This window comes from Bombina bombina, chromosome 3 (genome assembly GCF_027579735.1).
Source record: "Bombina bombina isolate aBomBom1 chromosome 3, aBomBom1.pri, whole genome shotgun sequence".
Lineage (NCBI taxonomy): Eukaryota > Metazoa > Chordata > Amphibia > Anura > Bombinatoridae > Bombina > Bombina bombina.
The window spans coordinates 977,476,989-977,495,872 of record NC_069501.1 but is presented as its reverse complement, the minus strand read 5'-3'; the positions used below and the strand labels follow the sequence as shown (position 1 = coordinate 977,495,872).

Sequence of the window (18,884 nt, the reverse complement as noted above, 5' to 3'; positions counted from 1 at the left end):
CGTCTCCCGACTCCACTACTGTCAGCGTGAGCGGTAACCCACGTGGTCAGGTCTCCGGTGATCGTAGTACACGGTCCTGCGTGCTCGTTGCCTTGCACTGGGATGACCGATCTGTCGGATGTGCCCAGTGTTCCCCTGGGAGGCTAATCGCCGCTTCAGCTTCAGTTAGCTCAGTCCGGGCCCTCACCGCTCAGGAGGATGGCATCTCCGATAATCGGTACTTCCGAAATTGTCAGCGGGTATGTAAGGGTGGTTGGTTTCGTATGCTATCGTTAGCTGCTGTTTATATAGAGTTTGGCCGGGATGTGTCACAAATTACCCCATAGGGAGGAATGAAGCTTCGGAGCTTTTCTATCTTGCGGCCATTTCCCTGCCTGGCCAAGCTCCGCCCCCGGTTTTCAATTATTTAAACCCCAAGTGTGGTATTTAGTGTGAAGAAATAATGATTTTAGTTGAGCAGATTGTTTTGGGTAAATACACAATAATTATATGGCAGTGTACTTTCCTTTTGTTCAAGTTTAAAATAGTTGCTATAGATTCATATGAGCTGAGGCAGAAAGGAATGAACAATGTAAAAAGACTAAGACAGTCATATCTTTGTGGAGATCATTGATTTGCACTAAAACCCACAAAATCTGTTTGCACTTTTATTTAAACTAGTTTTTTGTGTGTATTTTAATACTTTCAGCCTGTATTGGTCAAAGAGAACCATGTACATTAAGATTCTGTAGTGTTAAATAAATGTTTTAATGAAAAATTACGGTGTTATAGTAATTTATAAGAAAATCACGATTAAATCGCAATCGTGTTTTTTTTTTTTAAATTGTGATTCCATCCCATATCGCCCAGCCCTAATATATATATATATATATATATATATATACACACTGTATATATGTATATATGAGTGTGTGTATATGTGCATATAAATATATTATATATATATATATTCAACCCCCCGGGTTGACAGGGGGCGGAAAATAGCGCTCTTGCGCAATGCTGAATCCCGGCAGCGGAATTCAGCCCGCCAGAGACAAGATGCGGCGAACAGGGGTGCATATGTCCGCCCCTGTCCGCTGTAGCTTGATAAATCAACCCCATACACTTTATATGACTATATTTACTGAATTTGTTCCTTTTTTCTATTGCAAGACCACCTATCACAAAATTACTACCAACAACAATTATATATATATATCAATCACCCTGACCCCACCCGCCTATCTGCTGGCTGTCCAGTATTTTTTTTTTGAAGGGTAGCAGTGGCAACCCTACTTGTTAACATCTTAGTCATATAGGGGTTAAACACACGTCCATTGAGAGTGGCGGAAGAAGAATAGTTATTGAAGTAAACAGCTTCATCCGCCAATTCAAAGGCTTTACGTCTTTTCCAATTTCACCAATCAGAATGAATGCTTGTCTCCTAGTGAATTAACCAATCAGAATGTGTTTGTTGTTTAACTTCCTATCAGCTCCTTAGTGCTATTTGATTTGTAGTTAGCAGAATAGGGGACGGGCTGCACGTAAGGTAGAGCAGATACAACGTAACATAATCCTTATCGACTAGCTGGAAAAGTGACCGTAGGGGAGGTTAACCAAAGATAGCAGAGGTACGAGGATTCTCTCGGTCGGTGTGTGACAGCTCAGAGGCGCCATGCTACCGGAGGATGGAAGCTGATCAAGATGTGTCAGTTAGAGAGCAGGTTTTCCACGAGTGGGTCCGAGAATGCATAGTAAGTATTGATCTACAGTGTAACAGGAGATACGTTCACCTCCTGCAGTGTAAAAGTAGACGTCAGTCATTTCTAGCAGCCATGGGGTCAATATTTGGTTATTAACACATTCCTGCGCAGCTGCTGTTGTGTAGGTTCGGTCCCTGTGTCCTGTAGTCGTTACGTTTGCAGACCATTGTGCGTCCATCCTATTGATCTTATCCGTTTTGTCCTGCTGGGGGAGGTTAAAGGATTCACCATCACACGCCCATAAGTCCCCCCCCAACATGATTTTATAATTCTATTCTCGTTACATTTCCTAAAATGCTTTTGTAATTCGATGTTATTTGCATGGGAACAATTGTGTAACTGCTATTGATTTTTAAATTAATATGTCTGTTTTACTTACCAGATAACTTTATTAACTATCTTCCTTTCATATTATTGTAGCATTTCAAAAATGCAATGTATGTTGATAATAGTATGCTCTCTCTCTCTCGATCTGTCTAGCTATACATATGTTGGTTGTCAAAGCCATTGAATTGAGCTGTTGTGACATTGAAAAATTAGCTGTTTAATATCTAGTGAGAGCAGACAATGCACCTATAATCCTGTAAGGTGACAGACCATGTTATCTCTCATCAGCCCATAAACTTGCAGATAATTATTAGTGTTTTATATGTTAACAATATTCAACAACCTTTAACTTTTATGGGTAATAACTTTATACTAGCAAGCTGCTAAAAGTTGCAGCAGGCTCCCAGATAATGTGTTTTTATCAACACAATGTGATGAGTTCTGTATGAGGAGAAAAAAAAGATGGACTCCAAAAAGGAATAATAGATACAGTTAAAAATATCATAATTAGGCAGTTTATAGACTTGGCTAAGTTGCCAACAAGAGTATAAATGAAAGTGTATCCACAAATGATTGAGCAATAATTCCAAAGATGTAAAGCTATGTTTATGTGAAGGGGAAAAAAAAAATCTGTCATACAAATCTGCCATAGATGTTCACCTATCACATAATCTCTGTATAGTATCAAATAAGATTAAAAATGTAATATTTTTTAGTTTATAGCTGCCCTTAAAATAATGTTGCACTGCTTTTTTTTTTTTTTTTTTTTTTTTTTTTTTTTTACTCTTTGGACCTTATTTGTTGTATTCATATTTATTTTTCTTTCCTTGCTGCTTCCATACAGCATGTATACTATGAACACTATCTTGTGAATATAAGCACAGAGGGCATGGTCGTCTGCAGAAATTTTTCGGAGGGGGGGGGGGGGCAATAAAGTGAAATATGCCCAGGCAATAAACACACCCATATGTTTGTACTCACTCCAGGTGGAGAGGAAAATCTGAGGGGGCAGATGCCCCCCTCCCCCTGTGGACGCCCATGATCAAGGGGGTTTGCTTACATGTCCTTTGAAACCGATACATTACACTCTTAAATTTGCAGTGTTCTGGAGAGGTAAATAAGTGATAGTGGCAATTCTTTCATTCAATGTGACTATGCAACCCCTACTTGTAGAACTTGCTTTATGGGTAGCACTTGTGATATGACAGCCATCTCACAATTCCCTTTCGCTTGATGACAGTATTTGCTTTACATTCCCATTTGATTCATTCACCATTGCACAAGTACGGTAGGAATGCATGGCACAATAGTCCTTATAGGTGTGACAGATTGATTCACTTACCTTATTGTTAATATAATCCTCTGTGTGTGGGCTCTCTGAATAGTAATCTGCCTCATATTGTTGAATAGGGTGCAGTTCAACCTACTAATTTGTAATACTTGCAGATATTGTTCTAAAAGGGACATAGAACCCAACTTTTTTCTTTCATGATATAGGTAGAACATACAATTTTAAACATCTTTCCAGTTTACTTCTATTATCAGATTTGTTTCATTCTCTTGGTATCATTTTTTGAATGATCAGCAAGCCACTACTGGTTTCTAACTGAACACATGGGGGAGTCAATGACAATCGGTGTGTGTGTGTATGTATGTATATATGTGTATGTGTATATATATATATATATTTTCTCACATACATTCACACACTCACTGGTCTTTTCAAAATATTGAATGAAATAAGCGTGACGTTTCCTGGGGACACTCCCCTCCCTCAGACACTGTCTGTCTGAGGAAGGGGAGTGTCCCCCCGAAATGTCACGCTTATTTCATTCAATATTTTGAAAAGACCAGTGAGTGCCTTTATGTATCTTGTATATTAACCCGCTGGCACCATGGCAGCTGTGGATTAGGTGAGAGTGCTCTTTTCTGGAATATATATATATATATATATATATATATATATATATATATATATATATATATATATATATATATATATATATATATATATATCATTAGTGTTACAAGGTCTCAGGTGTAAATGGGGAGCAGGTGTGTTAATTTTTTTTTTTTATCGCTCTCTCACACTCTCTCATACTGGTCACTGGCAGATCAACATGGCACCTCATGGCAAAGAACTCTGAAGATCTGAAAAAAATAATTGTTGATCTACATAAAGATGGCCTGAAACTGAGCTGCAGGATGGTGGGCAAGACCATATAGCGGTTTCATAGGACAGGTTCCACTCAGAACAGGCCTTGTCATGGTCGACCAAAGAAGTTGAGTGCACGTGCTCAGCGTCCTATCCAGAGGTTGTCTTTGGGAAATAGACGTATGAGTGCTGCCAGCATTGCTGCAGAGGTTGAAGGGGGGGGGGGGGGGGGGTCAGCTTGTCAGTGCTTAGACCATAAGCTGCACACTGCATCAAATCGGTCTGCATGGCTGTCGTCCCAGAAGGAAGCCTCTTCTAAAGATGATACGCAAGAAAGCCTGCAAAAAGTTTTCTGAAGACAAGCAGACTAAGGACACAGATTACTGGAACCATATCCTGTGGTCCAATGAGACCAAGATACACTTATTTTGGTTCAGATGTTGTCAAGCGTGTGTGGCGGCAACCAAGTGAGGAGTAGAAAGACAAGTGTGTCTTTTCTACTGTCAAGAATGGTGGGGGGAGTGTCATGGTCTGGGCCTGCATGAGTGCTGCCGGCACTGGGAAACTACAGTTCATTGAGGGAACCATGAATGCCAACATGTTCTGTGATATACTGAAGCAGAGCATGATCCCCTCTCTTCGGAGACTGGCCTGCAGGGCAGTATTCCAACATAATGACTCCAAACACACCTCCAAGACGACCACTGCCATGCTAAGGAAGCTGAGGATAAGGGTGATGGACTTGTGAAGCATGTCTCCTCCATACCTAAACCCTATTGAGCATCTGTGGGGCGTCCTCAAACGGAAGGTGGGGGAGCGCAAGGTCTCTAACATCCACCAGCTCCGTGATGTGAACTCCATGCCCAAGAGGGTTAAGGCAGTGCTGGAAAATAATGGTGGCCACACAAAATATTGACACTGGGCCCAATTTGGTCATCTCCACTTAGGGGTGTACTCACTTTTGTTGCCAGCGGTCTAGACATTAATGGCTGTGTGGTGAGTTATTTTGAGGGGACAGAAAATTTACACTGCTATACAGGCTGTACACTCACTACTTTACATTGTAGCAAAGTGTCATTTCTTCAGTGTTGTCACATGAAAAGATATAATAAAATATTTTTCAAAAATATGAGGGGTGTAGTCTTGTGGGATACGTAGATAAACCCTTCAGCAAAGGATAACCAGAGAAGGAAGCAAATTAAATAATAGAAGTACATTGGAAAAGTTGTTTAAAATTGTATGCTCTGTCTAAATCATGAATCTCTAATTATGACTTTACTATCCCTTTAATCAGACACCAATGTGATTAAATCTGCAGATTTAAATTCATAGTAGTGTATGTATGTAATTAATGTGCATTGCATTAAATGATCATTTTAATAAATAGAAGTAAATTATCTAATTTGTTAGAACATTTTATTTTAAGAAAAGTGTATTTTTTTTTGCTAAACTATTAGTTAATCCCTTTGCAGCGCTTAAAGGGACACTGAACCCAATTTTTTGCTTTCATGATTCAGATAGAGCATGGAATTTTAAGCAACTTTCTAATTTACTCCTATTATCAATTTTTCTTCGTACTCTTACTATCTTTATTTTAAAAGCAGGAATGTAAATCTTAGCAGCCAGCCCATTTTAGGTTCAGCACCATGGATAGCGCTTGCTTATTGGAGGATTACATTTACCCACCAATAAGCAAGCATAACCTAGGTTCTCAACCAAAAATGGGCCGGCTTCTATGCATCACATTCCTGCTTTTTAAATAAAGATAGTAAGAGAACGAAGAAAAATTGATAATAGGAGTCAATTAGAAAGTTGCTTAAAATTGCATGCTTTATCTGAATCATGAAAGAAAAAAATGTGGGTTTAGTGTCCCTTTAAATACACATTATGCAATGGACACTAGTACTAAAAATAAAATAACACATTAAGATTATTTTATCTTTCCATTAAATGATTAGAATGTCCCTTCACGCTTGGGGCTCTGTATCCAAGTCATGAGTGGAGGAATGTTCGGTTGTAATGATGTTCCTATTATCTTGTGTGTTGGCACTGCCTTATCCCCCTGTATGTTTGTCATAAGGTTTTTTTTTTTGTTTTTTTCTTCTTCTTCCAAGCGATCTAGGTTGTTGCAGTCTTTAATTAGCAACAGGCAATTCAATAGCTGACAGCATGCTGCCTGCCACTATGTTAAGAATGTATATTGTACGTCACTGAGCTTTAAAGCGTAACGTTGGTGGATAACTTCCTACCTGATGACCATAGCCTATGTTTATAACAGTTTAAGGCAGGAAAGATGAGGAAAAAACTAATGGGTTTGTTAATCAAAATTTAAGGGGTTAATTCAGTATAATTGTTGCTTATCACTTTTAACCCTTAAATTACAGAGACTAAAGCATTGAAACCTCTACTTTTTTTAGAAGCTTACTCAGTTGATATTTGAATGCCGCAAAACAGTTGACTTTATTACGATCAGACAGTTAAATGTAATTAGGTCTCCGCTATAGAAGAGACATTTCTGAGATTAGCCTGTTGTTGCTCCACTGTAAACTTACATGAATTGCGGCTGCCTACATTGTAGGGGCTGCATTTAGGAATCTGTATTTATTTTTTATCAACGTGGTAATATTCAAACAGTGTTGGGTCACATAGTGATCAGGATTAAAGTAAACTATAGTTTCTTGCAAGGCACAAGCTGTCTGTAATTTTCTGATCCAGGTGCAAAGTAAAAGTGGCAAATTAACCCTTTGCACATTTCAAGACCTATAGTTGCGAATTTTATTTAATTATAAATAAGCACGTTATACCCACGTTTGGCAAATATATTTATAATACGTGGATCTCTTTTAAAAACTGTTTAACAACTATCAGTGGCAACATTTTTAATTTAAAATTAAACACACATTGCTACAATTTCTGGATATGAGACAGAGCTACAAGTATAATTACAACTTGTGTGTGTCAGAGGATCTAAATAGATCGACACTATAAAGCACAATCACTTTCTTATTTTTTATTGCTCATCTCTAGTAATAACGTTGGGCTCTGTGTGAGGCTATAAAGATAATAAAATATATTTAACATAACTATCTAACATTCAGTGTATTTGCTACCAGGAGTTAACATTCTATTAGGAAATATATTATATATGCACTTCTGGCAAGTAATACAGTATGATATAATATGTGCATTTTTGTATAGACAATTGTCTATCTGAGTTTAAGCAAGTTTTTTTTTTTTTTTAATAGTTTTTTATTGAAGTCATAAACAAATATAACAATAATGAAACGTCCAACAATAGTAACAAAGGAGAATAGTACAGTACTAATACCATGATCTTGCAAGTTATGCCAACATTGTATACATTCAAAGATTTAAAGAGTAGTACTCTATGGTGAGTGGTAAAAGAATGGAGAAGCTATAGCTGGTTAGTGTTATGAAGGAGCATGGATGTTTACTAGGCAATAAATCTAAATAGAAGGGGCATATAAATCCCGTTTATTAAAGGTATTAGTAAAGAGTTTGGACTATCTAGATTGAGACCTCAGTTTTTTAATTTTTTATGTGATATGTAGACTAGAAGTGACCCCACCTTGTGATGGATAAATACACCATAAAATATTAATTTAGAAAATATAAAAGCAAGGAAGGGTTGGTTTTATGGGGGTAGAGGGAGGGGGAAGATAGAGTATATGCTCCACATTATCATGAGAAGCATTTATAGCGTTATATAAACTAGTAAAAGTAAGATAAACATGGATTGGCTTGTGTTTGGCCACTTATGGGCCAAATTAGCGGGGAGAGGGATAAGGGGACGCAGCGGGCAGGAGCCGCTTAAAGTGGAGTGGGGAGGGGAATGGGGGGGGGGGGCGGAGCCAAATAGGACATAAGAGCAGGTATGGAAAGACTTATTGGATGGGTATAAGGGTGGGCTTCACAGGGGGGACCTGTTATATACATGACTACTGGGATGGGCATGGCTCCATCATAGCGAAGTAATTATCTTAATATAGTGTTATGCTTATATAATGAGAAAATAATGACAAATGCGTAGAATATGCGACCAGGGTAAAACCAGAGCTCAATTATGGGAAGTAAGGGGCCTTACTAGTCACTCTGTAGTATTATGAGGAGAGGGGGGCTGTAGAATGTTCGGGATATAGAGAATCTCCAGATGAGCCCCTCTCCTAGGGGAGTGTCATCTATAGACGAAGCTGGAAAAAGGAGTGGGGATATGACCCGCTGGCAATAAGCTCCGGCGGGAAAGGGAGGAGAGAGGCTTATCATGGACAAGAGCTCCCTTTTTTAATAAAGTGAGCTATAACGAGAAGAGGTGAGAACTAGAACATATAAACACAAACAAACATATCCTCAAAACTAACATATAAATGCAATCATTACAACAGGTAGGCAATGTTTTAGGTATAAAGCTGGAGCTTGTCAAAGGCCCCAGAATACAGCTGTTAGGCAGGAGGATGCCATGACTGTGGTGCATGTGCTGGTGATATATCCTACTTATACATTTAATGTGCCTAGTATTACTATGTATCCTGATATGGAGCAGGGGGCACAGGAGACTGAAAGAGATTAGCACTTAAGCCTATGAGAATCAAATGTCATGAGGGATATATAAAACAAGCTAGGTAGTGTATTATGTTTTGTTCAAAAGGCCTTCTCTTAGGGCAACTTAGGTCCCAATAGCAGACTACTCATAGAAAACAACTATGTAAGTAACAAACACAAGAACCACCCAGCTGCAAAACTAGCGACTCTCAGCATATATCATACACATATTATGTGGCTGCATAGGAGGAACATTTGGATATAATATGTAGATGCGCACGTTTAAAGCTAGTCGCCAAGGTAGTACCGCTCTAGGCTGCCAGGGTTAAATCCTCTGGTTAAAATATAGTGCATGAGACTAGTGGCCACATATATAAAACCAAGACATACTAGCAATAGTATAGACATAAAAGGCTTAATTCCTGCCTAATCCCACTCAGATAGGGCATATTCCTGTATAGCAGCCAAAGCACTTTTCCCCTCTTGTGTATATATAGGTTATCTAAACCGAGTTCTACGGAGTAGGATTAGTTAGCTAAGGCAACACATAACAATCTATTATACACATGCGCAATGAGAGCAAGGGAAAACATTTTTAACATTAACTTAAGCATCTATAGTGTTATCTTTATTAAACAATCTGTTGGAAATCAGACCTTATAAATTGTGCAAGCTTTTTAATTTAGATGGGGAGGGGGCTATGTCAAGAATAGTTGCTTAAGATTAAAGGGGGATGGTGTGGAGAGTAGGCAGTAAAATTCTGACAATATGTGTTAGGGTAGTATGGCAATCACATTAGAAAAATGTGCAGTGAATACTGAATTAACAATGCATATATACTATTCTAAAGCTATGAAAGGCTATGTTGCCAGGTATAGAGCGAATGTGTATTACCCCCGACAAAGTAGTGTGCACGGGGTGGGGGATAACTAATATATACTTTAGTCACCTTCATTATATACAATATATAGTATTATTATGGGATAGGTTGAAGTGCTAATAGAGACAGAAATTGCGGTATAAAAGCTTCCCTGGTTCAGCGCCCGTCTTGGGGAGTATATAATACAAGTTTTGCACCTCTCATCGTTTCAATACAAGGCAAAGGAGTTAGACAAGAGAGTGTATAAACAAAAATCATGGCTACTGATTAAATATATATAAACAGCTGCTAACATAAAAACACATGAAAATGACTTTACTCAGTATACTGGGATAGTCGTACGTATTTAGAAATTATTTATATGACAGCGAATATATATGAACTCTTCGCACCATATATTAAATATTATGGGGAGACTGAGTGCTTTTGTTGTTTAAATCTACAGGGGTGATGGTATTCACAAGTACCTATATATGGGGAATATATGATCTCACTTTGTATTATAACTCATAGCTCTAGGTTTGCAAGGAATAGTATAGAAGGGGACCAATATTGATAATGGGCTATATACACATGCTTGAACAGTAATTGCAAAAATTAAGATAGTAAGCTTCTGGGTGAATAAATGTCTTGTAGTGAGCTTAAGCTGTGATCTAGCTGTTTATGCATAAATCACTTGGAGTGTAGATAGCCTAGATATCCCTAAACTTATGAGCAAAGTATACCCTATTTAGCAAATCTGAAGATCTAACCACATATAGGCACCCCTATACTGGAAAATCAGCTGGTAATATAATTATGTCTAAACAGCGTGCTGCTTAAAGGAAAGCAGAAGTAAGAAACAATATGGCAGAAACCAACTTCATGATGTTAAGTATTAAAAGATATAAATACTTATAATCTATGTGTGTATATATATATATATATATATATATATAAAACTATATGTTGGTAAAGCCTAATAGTCGGTAGGTGGGTATTCAATGAAGTATAATAACATTAGAAATGCACAATGAACATATAATCTTCAGAAATGCCCAAAAGTTCATACTCAGTCTGTTATCAAACTGTAAAATTTTCATGGACGACTGAGTCTTAATGATTGTTTAAGGATAGTCAGGATTCTAATGTTATAATTCTAAGCAGTTGTGAGGCTATACCTTGTAGGTAAATTCAATCCACAATAGTCTACAGGCGAGATCCAGTCTTTGTGTAACTGACCCCTATATCAACAAGGGACAGAAAAACAAGTCTGTTGTCTAACTGAGCTATGCAGCTCTGTATTACTGTGAGTCAGCCTACCCCAGACCGCCTCTGTGCTGGCAAATGCGTTGCAGGATAGGTCTGCCTAAGTACCGGATTATCCCTTTTGAAAGTTGCCCCTCCAACTCTGCAGGGCAAGATCAACATTAAGCAGCAAACCATAAGCGTGTGAGATCTCCGCTGGCTGAAGCCCATAGATTGTTGCCGTCTTCACCGGTCTCAGATCGGCCACATCAGACCCCTCTCTGCGCTTGAATGAGGTATGTGGGGAGCGTGGGTGAGGAGAGAGGAGGGTCGGGAGATGGTGACCGGCAATCATCAGGTTGAGTTCTGTGGGGTGCAACATTACAACCGCAGCACAGAGCGGGACATCAGGTAGTGGCCGCGTCGGGTCGTAACACTCTGACTCCTGTGGGATGGCTGCCACTGTTTGTTCTGACTTCTCTTTTTGTGTGGGCTGAGAAGAATATGGAGCAAACGATGAGTCCCTCGTCCCGTTCCACACAGAAGAGTCACAGGAGGGCAGGAGAGAGGCGCCATCTTGATTGCGCAGATCTGAAATGAGAGCCCGTAAGTCGTGAAAGTGGGTATCGGCCCTATCACTCAGAGCTCCCAGTAGTAGAGTAAAAGATGTTGGGTCTACTTCCATGTTGAGGATAATGCAGAGATACCGTTACTCAGCTGAATGGGAAGTCAGAAGTTAAGTTATCCCGTCGTGTAGGTGGCCATCAGTTATAGTGCTGTCGTTCCCACTAGTTAGTTTCTGCGTCTGCAGTGTAACTATTAAGTCTTCTCTGTGACCCCAAGGATAGAAACCATATCTCAGTATTATACCAAGAGCAAGCCATCTATTGTTTAGGCTTTTAAAATATCATAAATATGCACTTTAGTGGTCTGCCTTCAGGAGCTCTTCAGTAGCACGTCTTATCGCTTTGGCGGTTGGCTCCGCCCCCTCCGAGTTTAAGCAAGTTTTAACTGTGTTCGTGCATGAGTACTAGTCCAGTCGGACTTTTATTTTCTCTCCAATAAAGTTATTTTGTAAAAGTGTGTATGCATGAGATATTTTGGAACTCTCTAGTCCGTTATTTTGTGAGTCTGACCACACAATTTCACATGGGTTCATAGTATTTAACTGAATCGGAGACTAGCAGTCTTTTTCTCTAGGCAACAAACCTCTTTGTTTCCTTTTGCACATCCTATGTTTATAACCTATGTTTTGAACTCCTGTTAGTATGACAAACTTTTGTATTAATTTTCTAATTATTAAAGGGAAACTGAACCCAAATTTTTTTTCTTTCATGATTTAGATAGAGCATGAAATTTTAAGCAACTTTCTAATTTACTCATATTTTATCATTTTTTCTTCGTTCTCTTGCTATCTTTTTATTTTAAAAGCAGGAATGTAAATCTTAGCAGCCAGCCCATTTTAGGTTCAGCACCATGGATAGCGATTGCTTATTGGAGGCTTACATTACCCACCAATAAGCATGCATAACCCAGGTTCTCAATAAAAAATGGCCCGGCTCCTATGCATCACATTACTGCTTTTTAAATAAAGATAGCAAGAGAACAAAGAAAAATTGGTAATAGGAGTAAATTAGAAAGTTGCTTAAAGGTACACTGTACCCAAATTTTTTCTTTCGTGATTCAGTTAGAGCATGACATTTTAAGCAACTTTCTTATTTACTCCTATTATCAAATTTTCTTCATTCATTGGTATGTTTATTTGAAATGCAAGAAAGTAAGTTTAGATGCCGGCCCATTTTTGGTGATCAACCTGGGTTGTTCTTGCTGATTGGTGGATAAACTCGTCCTCCAATAAAAAAGTGCTGTCCAGAGTTCTGAATAAAAAAAAAGCTTAGATGTCTTCTTTTTAAAATAAAGATGGCAAGAGAACGAAGAAAAATTGATAATAGGAATAAATTAGAAAGTGGCTTAAAATTGCATGCTCTATCTGAATCATGAAAGAAAAAATTTGGGTTCAGTGTCCCTTTTAAGATTGCTTGCTTTATCTGAATCAAGAGAGAAAAATTTGTGTTAAGTGTCCCTTTAATGAACAAGGAAGAAAAGCTCAATTGGGTGCAAATAAGTTTCATTAATTTGTTCTTAAAACAATGTGCTAAAAAAAAAATAGCGGAATCATAATGGCATAAACTGGAATTCTTTAAAATGTGTTTCCATTAAATATATTAAGAACAAAGACTGTATTAAACAAAATGTGTCTGATGCTGTAGCTTCACAAGATAGTGAGCTTTCACAGATGATTGAACAGACTTTGAAGTGCATAGCCATGTAGGGCTACAGCTTGTAACATGTTAGTTTTAAGGAGTTCCAGTTATGCCTTTGTAATCCTCTAATTTTTTTATTTTTATATATACATTGTTTATAGCAGTATAGGGAGTTATGTTCGGCATCCTGGCTAGTGTTTATCCCTTGGTGTACAAACTAATCAAGGCACACCTGTCTACATGCAGTTAAATCTTACCTTTGCTCTGCATTTAGGTGTTGGAGTCTCTTTTAGCCCACTTGTTGTTTCCACTGCATTCCAGCACAAAAATACTAGACCGGGGCTCTACAAATTTTTTTTTTTTTTTAATCTAGGAGCCAGAAATCTATATAACAAGCTAAATTTAAGGTTCAAATGATAAAGGAACAGCTTGCTTAACTATAGTGATTTAGATATGTGAGTGAGGTGTAACCTGGAAACAATTTATACATAGGTTTAGGTGAAGGAAAGTGGATATGCAAAATAAGCAATATCCAAAAGACCAGGGATAAAGCACACTCGCTTCTATAAATAGTTTACTGAGACAGAAAGGTAATATGCAAAAAGTAGAAATTTATGTAATCATAAAAATGTCAATATAAAAAACAACTTATATTAATTAATACAAAAGAGACAAATATCAAAATGTGATTAAACATGTAGAGACAAACAGACACAAAAAACATAAAACATGGGCCCCTCACAAGAAAAGCAAAAACATGCCGGCTTAGGAAAGTTCATATGGCGCACCATAAATAAAGCAGTTCAACATAACAGGTAAGATTGCATTTTCATAGCAATTAAAATTGCGTTTGTGTGCAACAGTATAGTTCCGTATGGCTGCAGGTACAGATGCACAAGCAAAAGAGATGGTTATAAGCAAAGCTGTTAGTAAAAGTAACTCCAAGCAAGCAGAAGAATGCCCAATATTATTGTTCCATCAAACCATATCTGAAGTGCCCACACCAATGCCAGCGAGGTAAAGGTCAACATGGACCACCATCAGCTAATGCCAAACTCAGTCAGATTGCCGTCAGCATGAACGCCGACTCCACTGGTTATAAGAATGTTACCTCTTTCTTGAGCTGGTTAGAGTTCGTTCAGGGCTCACTTCACCTGCAAAGGGTTCATTCGAAGTGGGGGGATCCCAGGAATAGACGGGGCTGCACACCTACGCGTCCTCTTGCACGTTTTGCTTCAACTCAATAGCAGCATGGAGCTTCTTCCGGGTTGTCAGGTTCCTATCCAAAGTGATGTATATACCTTTAACATTTCCCTATAACTTCCCATGAAACCCTTCACCACCTATTAATTTGTTTAGCTGTGTCCCAGACCAACCTTTTCCTGGCTTTAACCCTAAAGACAAGTTATCCAAAGAAACCGTGTTCTACTGCTACGAAGGATCATAGGATTCATCATCCTGAATCATGTGGCATTGTTCTAAAGGATTTTACAGTTATTAAAAACTCCTACAAATATTAGTTTGCCGAGAAGCTGCAACAAGGTACACACCGAGGACTTACATCAAATACTGAATTCAACCGCTGTTGCGGTATATACGTGTAACCTTCGTACTGTCAGCTCTCATCGTTCCAAAAGTTAAAACAAATAGAACTGTACAAAGACCTTTTACCTGTACTATTGTAACAACTACTCCGGGAAGTTCCTCCCTTCTAACTACGTCACCCATTTCTCATACAAGATTCCATCAGCTGTATCGCTACGGCATTAACGCCCCAACTCCTACGTCACTCAGTAAGTAAAACGGACTGTTACAGACTCCTCACCCTGCATCTACCACAGAAAACCTACAGAGTGCCTTATACAGGGATTAAGACGAGAGAAGACTTAAAGTCAGCAGGCTAATTCTAAATAAAACTCAATTACTGCAAACTAATTACAGGACAAAACTAAGTGATCTCTCCTGTAACACAATAACAAGGATAACACAGTAACATTGTTACACTTTATCCTGAAATATTTTCCATTCTCTTCTAGTATAATCTGCAGTTGTGATCCACTGGTTCCTATCAAAGTATAAGAAAGACAATTTGTAGCTATCTCACACGTGTGATGACGTGAGTCATAGGGAGGGCATCCCCTTATTGGCCACTCCGGTCATGTGACTTGTTTCGTCACTCTCCAGATGTATTATCACACAGTATCATTTTTGAAGTGCTAATACAAGCATAATCTTACATACTTTTAGTTTGAATATTCTTCAGTTACATTCATTATTGCGGCTAAAGAGGGCTGGTAAGAGAGGCGAACAACAAGACATAACCAACACCACAAATACAGTGTAAATCAACAAAACAGTAGATACTTATATTATTCAATTTTAATTTAGGTCAATACATAATTCAATTGGGGACTGTAGTCTACAACTGTAACTATATCATTATAATATTAACAAAATATTAGTTGCATATTACCTATGATTCGTCAAGAGGGCCCTTAGCTGAGATTTGAAAAAGGTAGAGGGATCCAAAATTTTGTGAAAAAGGGGGCAGAACAAGTTATATTCTAGGCAAAAAGGAGGCAAATTTAATTTTCTCATTGAGTCCTATAGGGGACATTGTTTGTAAATTGTATATCCATTTAGTTTCTTTTTGAAGAAGTATAGTATTAATGTTGCCTCCTCGTTTGTGTGGTTTTACTTGTTTCATACCAATGAATTTCAACGCTTCCACTTTGGACCAAAATGTGATTAAACATGTAGAGACAAACAGACACAAAAAAACCCCAAAAAACCATGGGCCCCTCACAAGAAAAGCAAAAACATGCCGGGTTAGGAAAGTTCATATGGTGCACCATAAATAAAGCAGTTCAGCATAACAGGTAAGATTGCGTTTTCATAGCAATTGAAATTGCGTTTGTGTGCAACAGTATAGTTCGTATGGCTGCAGGTACAGATGCACAAGCAAAAGAGATGGTTATAAGCAAAGCTGTTAGTAAAAATAACTTCAAGCAAGCAGAAGAATGCCCAATATTATTGTTCCATCAAACTATATGTGAAGTGCCAACACCAATGCCAGCGAGGTAAAGGTCAACACGGACCACCATCAGCTAATGCCAAACTCAGTCAGATTGCCGTCAGCATGAACGCAGACTCCACCGGCCCCAAGGCAGAACATAGTGCGATCTGCGATAATATCGCAGAAAGTGGAGCCTGCCTGCAGAAAGAATGGCCAGTTCTGTCAAGCACATATTTTTCTTCAACAGGTTTTTTTTTTTTTTTTTTTTTATTATTATTGTGCATAGCAACCAGCACATTTTTGCTTTCACATTATTGGCTGCTGCTCATGAAATTGATAAATTTTTTAGATGCTTTGCTAATAACTTATTTAGTTACTTTTAGCCGCCAAAACGTCTGCTTCTGCGACTGAGGTAAGTGTGCAGCCAGGCCATTTATATTGTGGGCGCAAGCACTTCTAACCCTTCTCCTCCCCGCTCAAAGTGTTAATAGCACCGCACAGGGAAAAAAAAAAGCGTTATCCCTGCTGCGGTCTGCTTGTGAAGACTGTTAGCTTAACACCATTGCCAAATTAGACACACACACAACCAACCAACCGGTATAAGCTTTCACGGAGTCGGTAGTGTTTTAAAAAAAAAGAACAGAAGCTAGCGCTGCTTAAAACTGAGGCGGTCCCCCCCTCTCTACTGAAGCCCAGGCTGTAAACATTTTTTTGTGAATGTGCGCCTAGCGCCAGCTTTAGCCTTCATGTTCTTTTTTTTTTAAAAAACACTACCAACTCCATGAAAGCTTATACCGGTTGGTTGTGTGTGTGTCTAATTTGGCAATGGTGATTGATTATCAAAAATGGGAATCGGCAATTCCCGGAACTCCACCCACACACATCTCTTTTAAGCTAAGTCTTCACAAGCAGACCGCAGCAGGGATAACGCTTTTTTTCCCCCTGTGCGGTGCTATTAACATTTTGAGCCGTGGAGGTGAAGGGTTACAAGTGTTACTTGCAGACAAGGCAGCTGGGGGGATCTGATCTCTAAATGTCTCACCGGTGTTCGGCTCCTGCACACTCACACTCGCCCCTCCCTCCGTAGCGCGACACTGGAGTGCTATGTTTACTGTGTGAAAAGCATATAAAGTCACAGGCAGTAGATGTATTATATACCCCCTGGGGCTGTTTGTAAAGGTTAAAACATACATACAATATAATGAAATGATGCCAAAGTCAGAGCAAAGCATCAGCGGAAACGGACTTTATATTTAAATTGCACTTTAGTTATTGTTAAGTATAACACTGGTATATTAGTTTAGTGGGCATTGGGCAAGGAACCTCACCCCTTACTGGTATTTGGCAATTCAATGAGGAAGTCTGAATAAAGAAACATGATGTGACCTGATATATAATGAAACAAAACATGAATTTCTCATCTGCATATTCACTCTCTCATTCTCATTATGTGTCTCACATCTCTCATGCATGATGCATCATGCAACTAATTTCTCTTTCTGCCTTTCTCATCTTTCCCACTTATCTTTCTTTCTCTGTCTCAGATCTATGTACCCCTCACTCATCTCTTCCCATTTTCACCCCACTCTATTTTTAAGTTAGCTCTCTCTTTGTTACATCTCTTTCCCCTTTTTCATCATTCTCTTGTAACCTGCTAATTTTCCCTCTGCTCTTTTTGTATCACTTCCCCATATTTTTCCCCTTAATATTTTACTTTTACAAGGTGTGATGCCAGTATTTATACCGGCGGTTCATATATTTTCCTGCCCATGATCCTTATGTTAGAGATAGATAGATATATTGGCAAATCTCAATCTATAATCTACCTATGTGTGTCTGTCTATATACTGTATTAGCATTTATGTTTGAAATAAATATTATTTATAAACGATTTTAAACAGATTTCTATTTCAAAATGACCTGCAGAAAAATTTTAACTAAAAAAAAACTCATTGCAGAAAGTAAAAAAAAGTTCTGCTTCTGGGTCCACCGGTTATAAGAATGTTACCTCTTTCTTGAGCTGGTTAGAGTTCGTTGAGGGCTCACTTCATCTGCAAATGGTTGATTCGAAGTGGGGGATCACAGGAATAGATGGGGCTGCACACCTACGCGTCCTCTTGCACGTTTTGCTCCGACTCAATAGCAGCACGGAGCTTCTTCCGGGTGATGACGTGAGTCATAGGGAGGCATCCCCTTATTGGCCGCTCCGGTCATGTGACTTCTTTTGTCACTATCCAGATGGATTATCACACAGTATCATTTTTGAAGGGCTAATACAATCATAATCTTACATACTTTTAGTTTAAATATTCTTCAGCCACATTAATTATTGCGGCTAAAGAGGGCTGGTAAGAGAGACGAACAACAAGACATAACGAACACCACAACTACAGTGTAAATCAACCAAACAATAGATACTTATATTATTCAATTTTAATTTAGATTAATTTAGACCACCATCAGAGTATATGAGAAAAAGTTATATTCTAGGCAAAAAGGAGGCAAATTCCATTTCCTCATTGAGTCCTATAGGGGACATTATTTGTAAATTGCATATCCATTTAGTTTCTTTTTGAAGAAGTATAGTATTAATGTAGCCTCCTCGTCCGTGTAGTTTTACTTGTTCCATACCAATGAATTTCGACGCTTCCACTTTGGACTCATGATATTTCGCAAAATGCCTAGCAATGGGGCTATCCACATTAAGATACTT

At 38.5% G+C, this 18,884-nt stretch overlaps 1 protein-coding gene across 1 annotated transcript in view; it reads left to right on the top strand.

Annotated features, from left to right (window-relative positions):
* Positions 1 to 1,515: 1,515 nt before the first annotated feature.
* Positions 1,516 to 18,884, top strand: part of LMBR1L (limb development membrane protein 1 like) — a gene marked incomplete in the record, with an annotated part of 163,133 nt that continues 145,764 nt past the window's right edge. Inside the window, 1 exon segment of the mRNA XM_053708078.1 lies at positions 1,516 to 1,733. Coding sequence (XP_053564053.1) covers positions 1,668 to 1,733 — 66 coding nt within the window.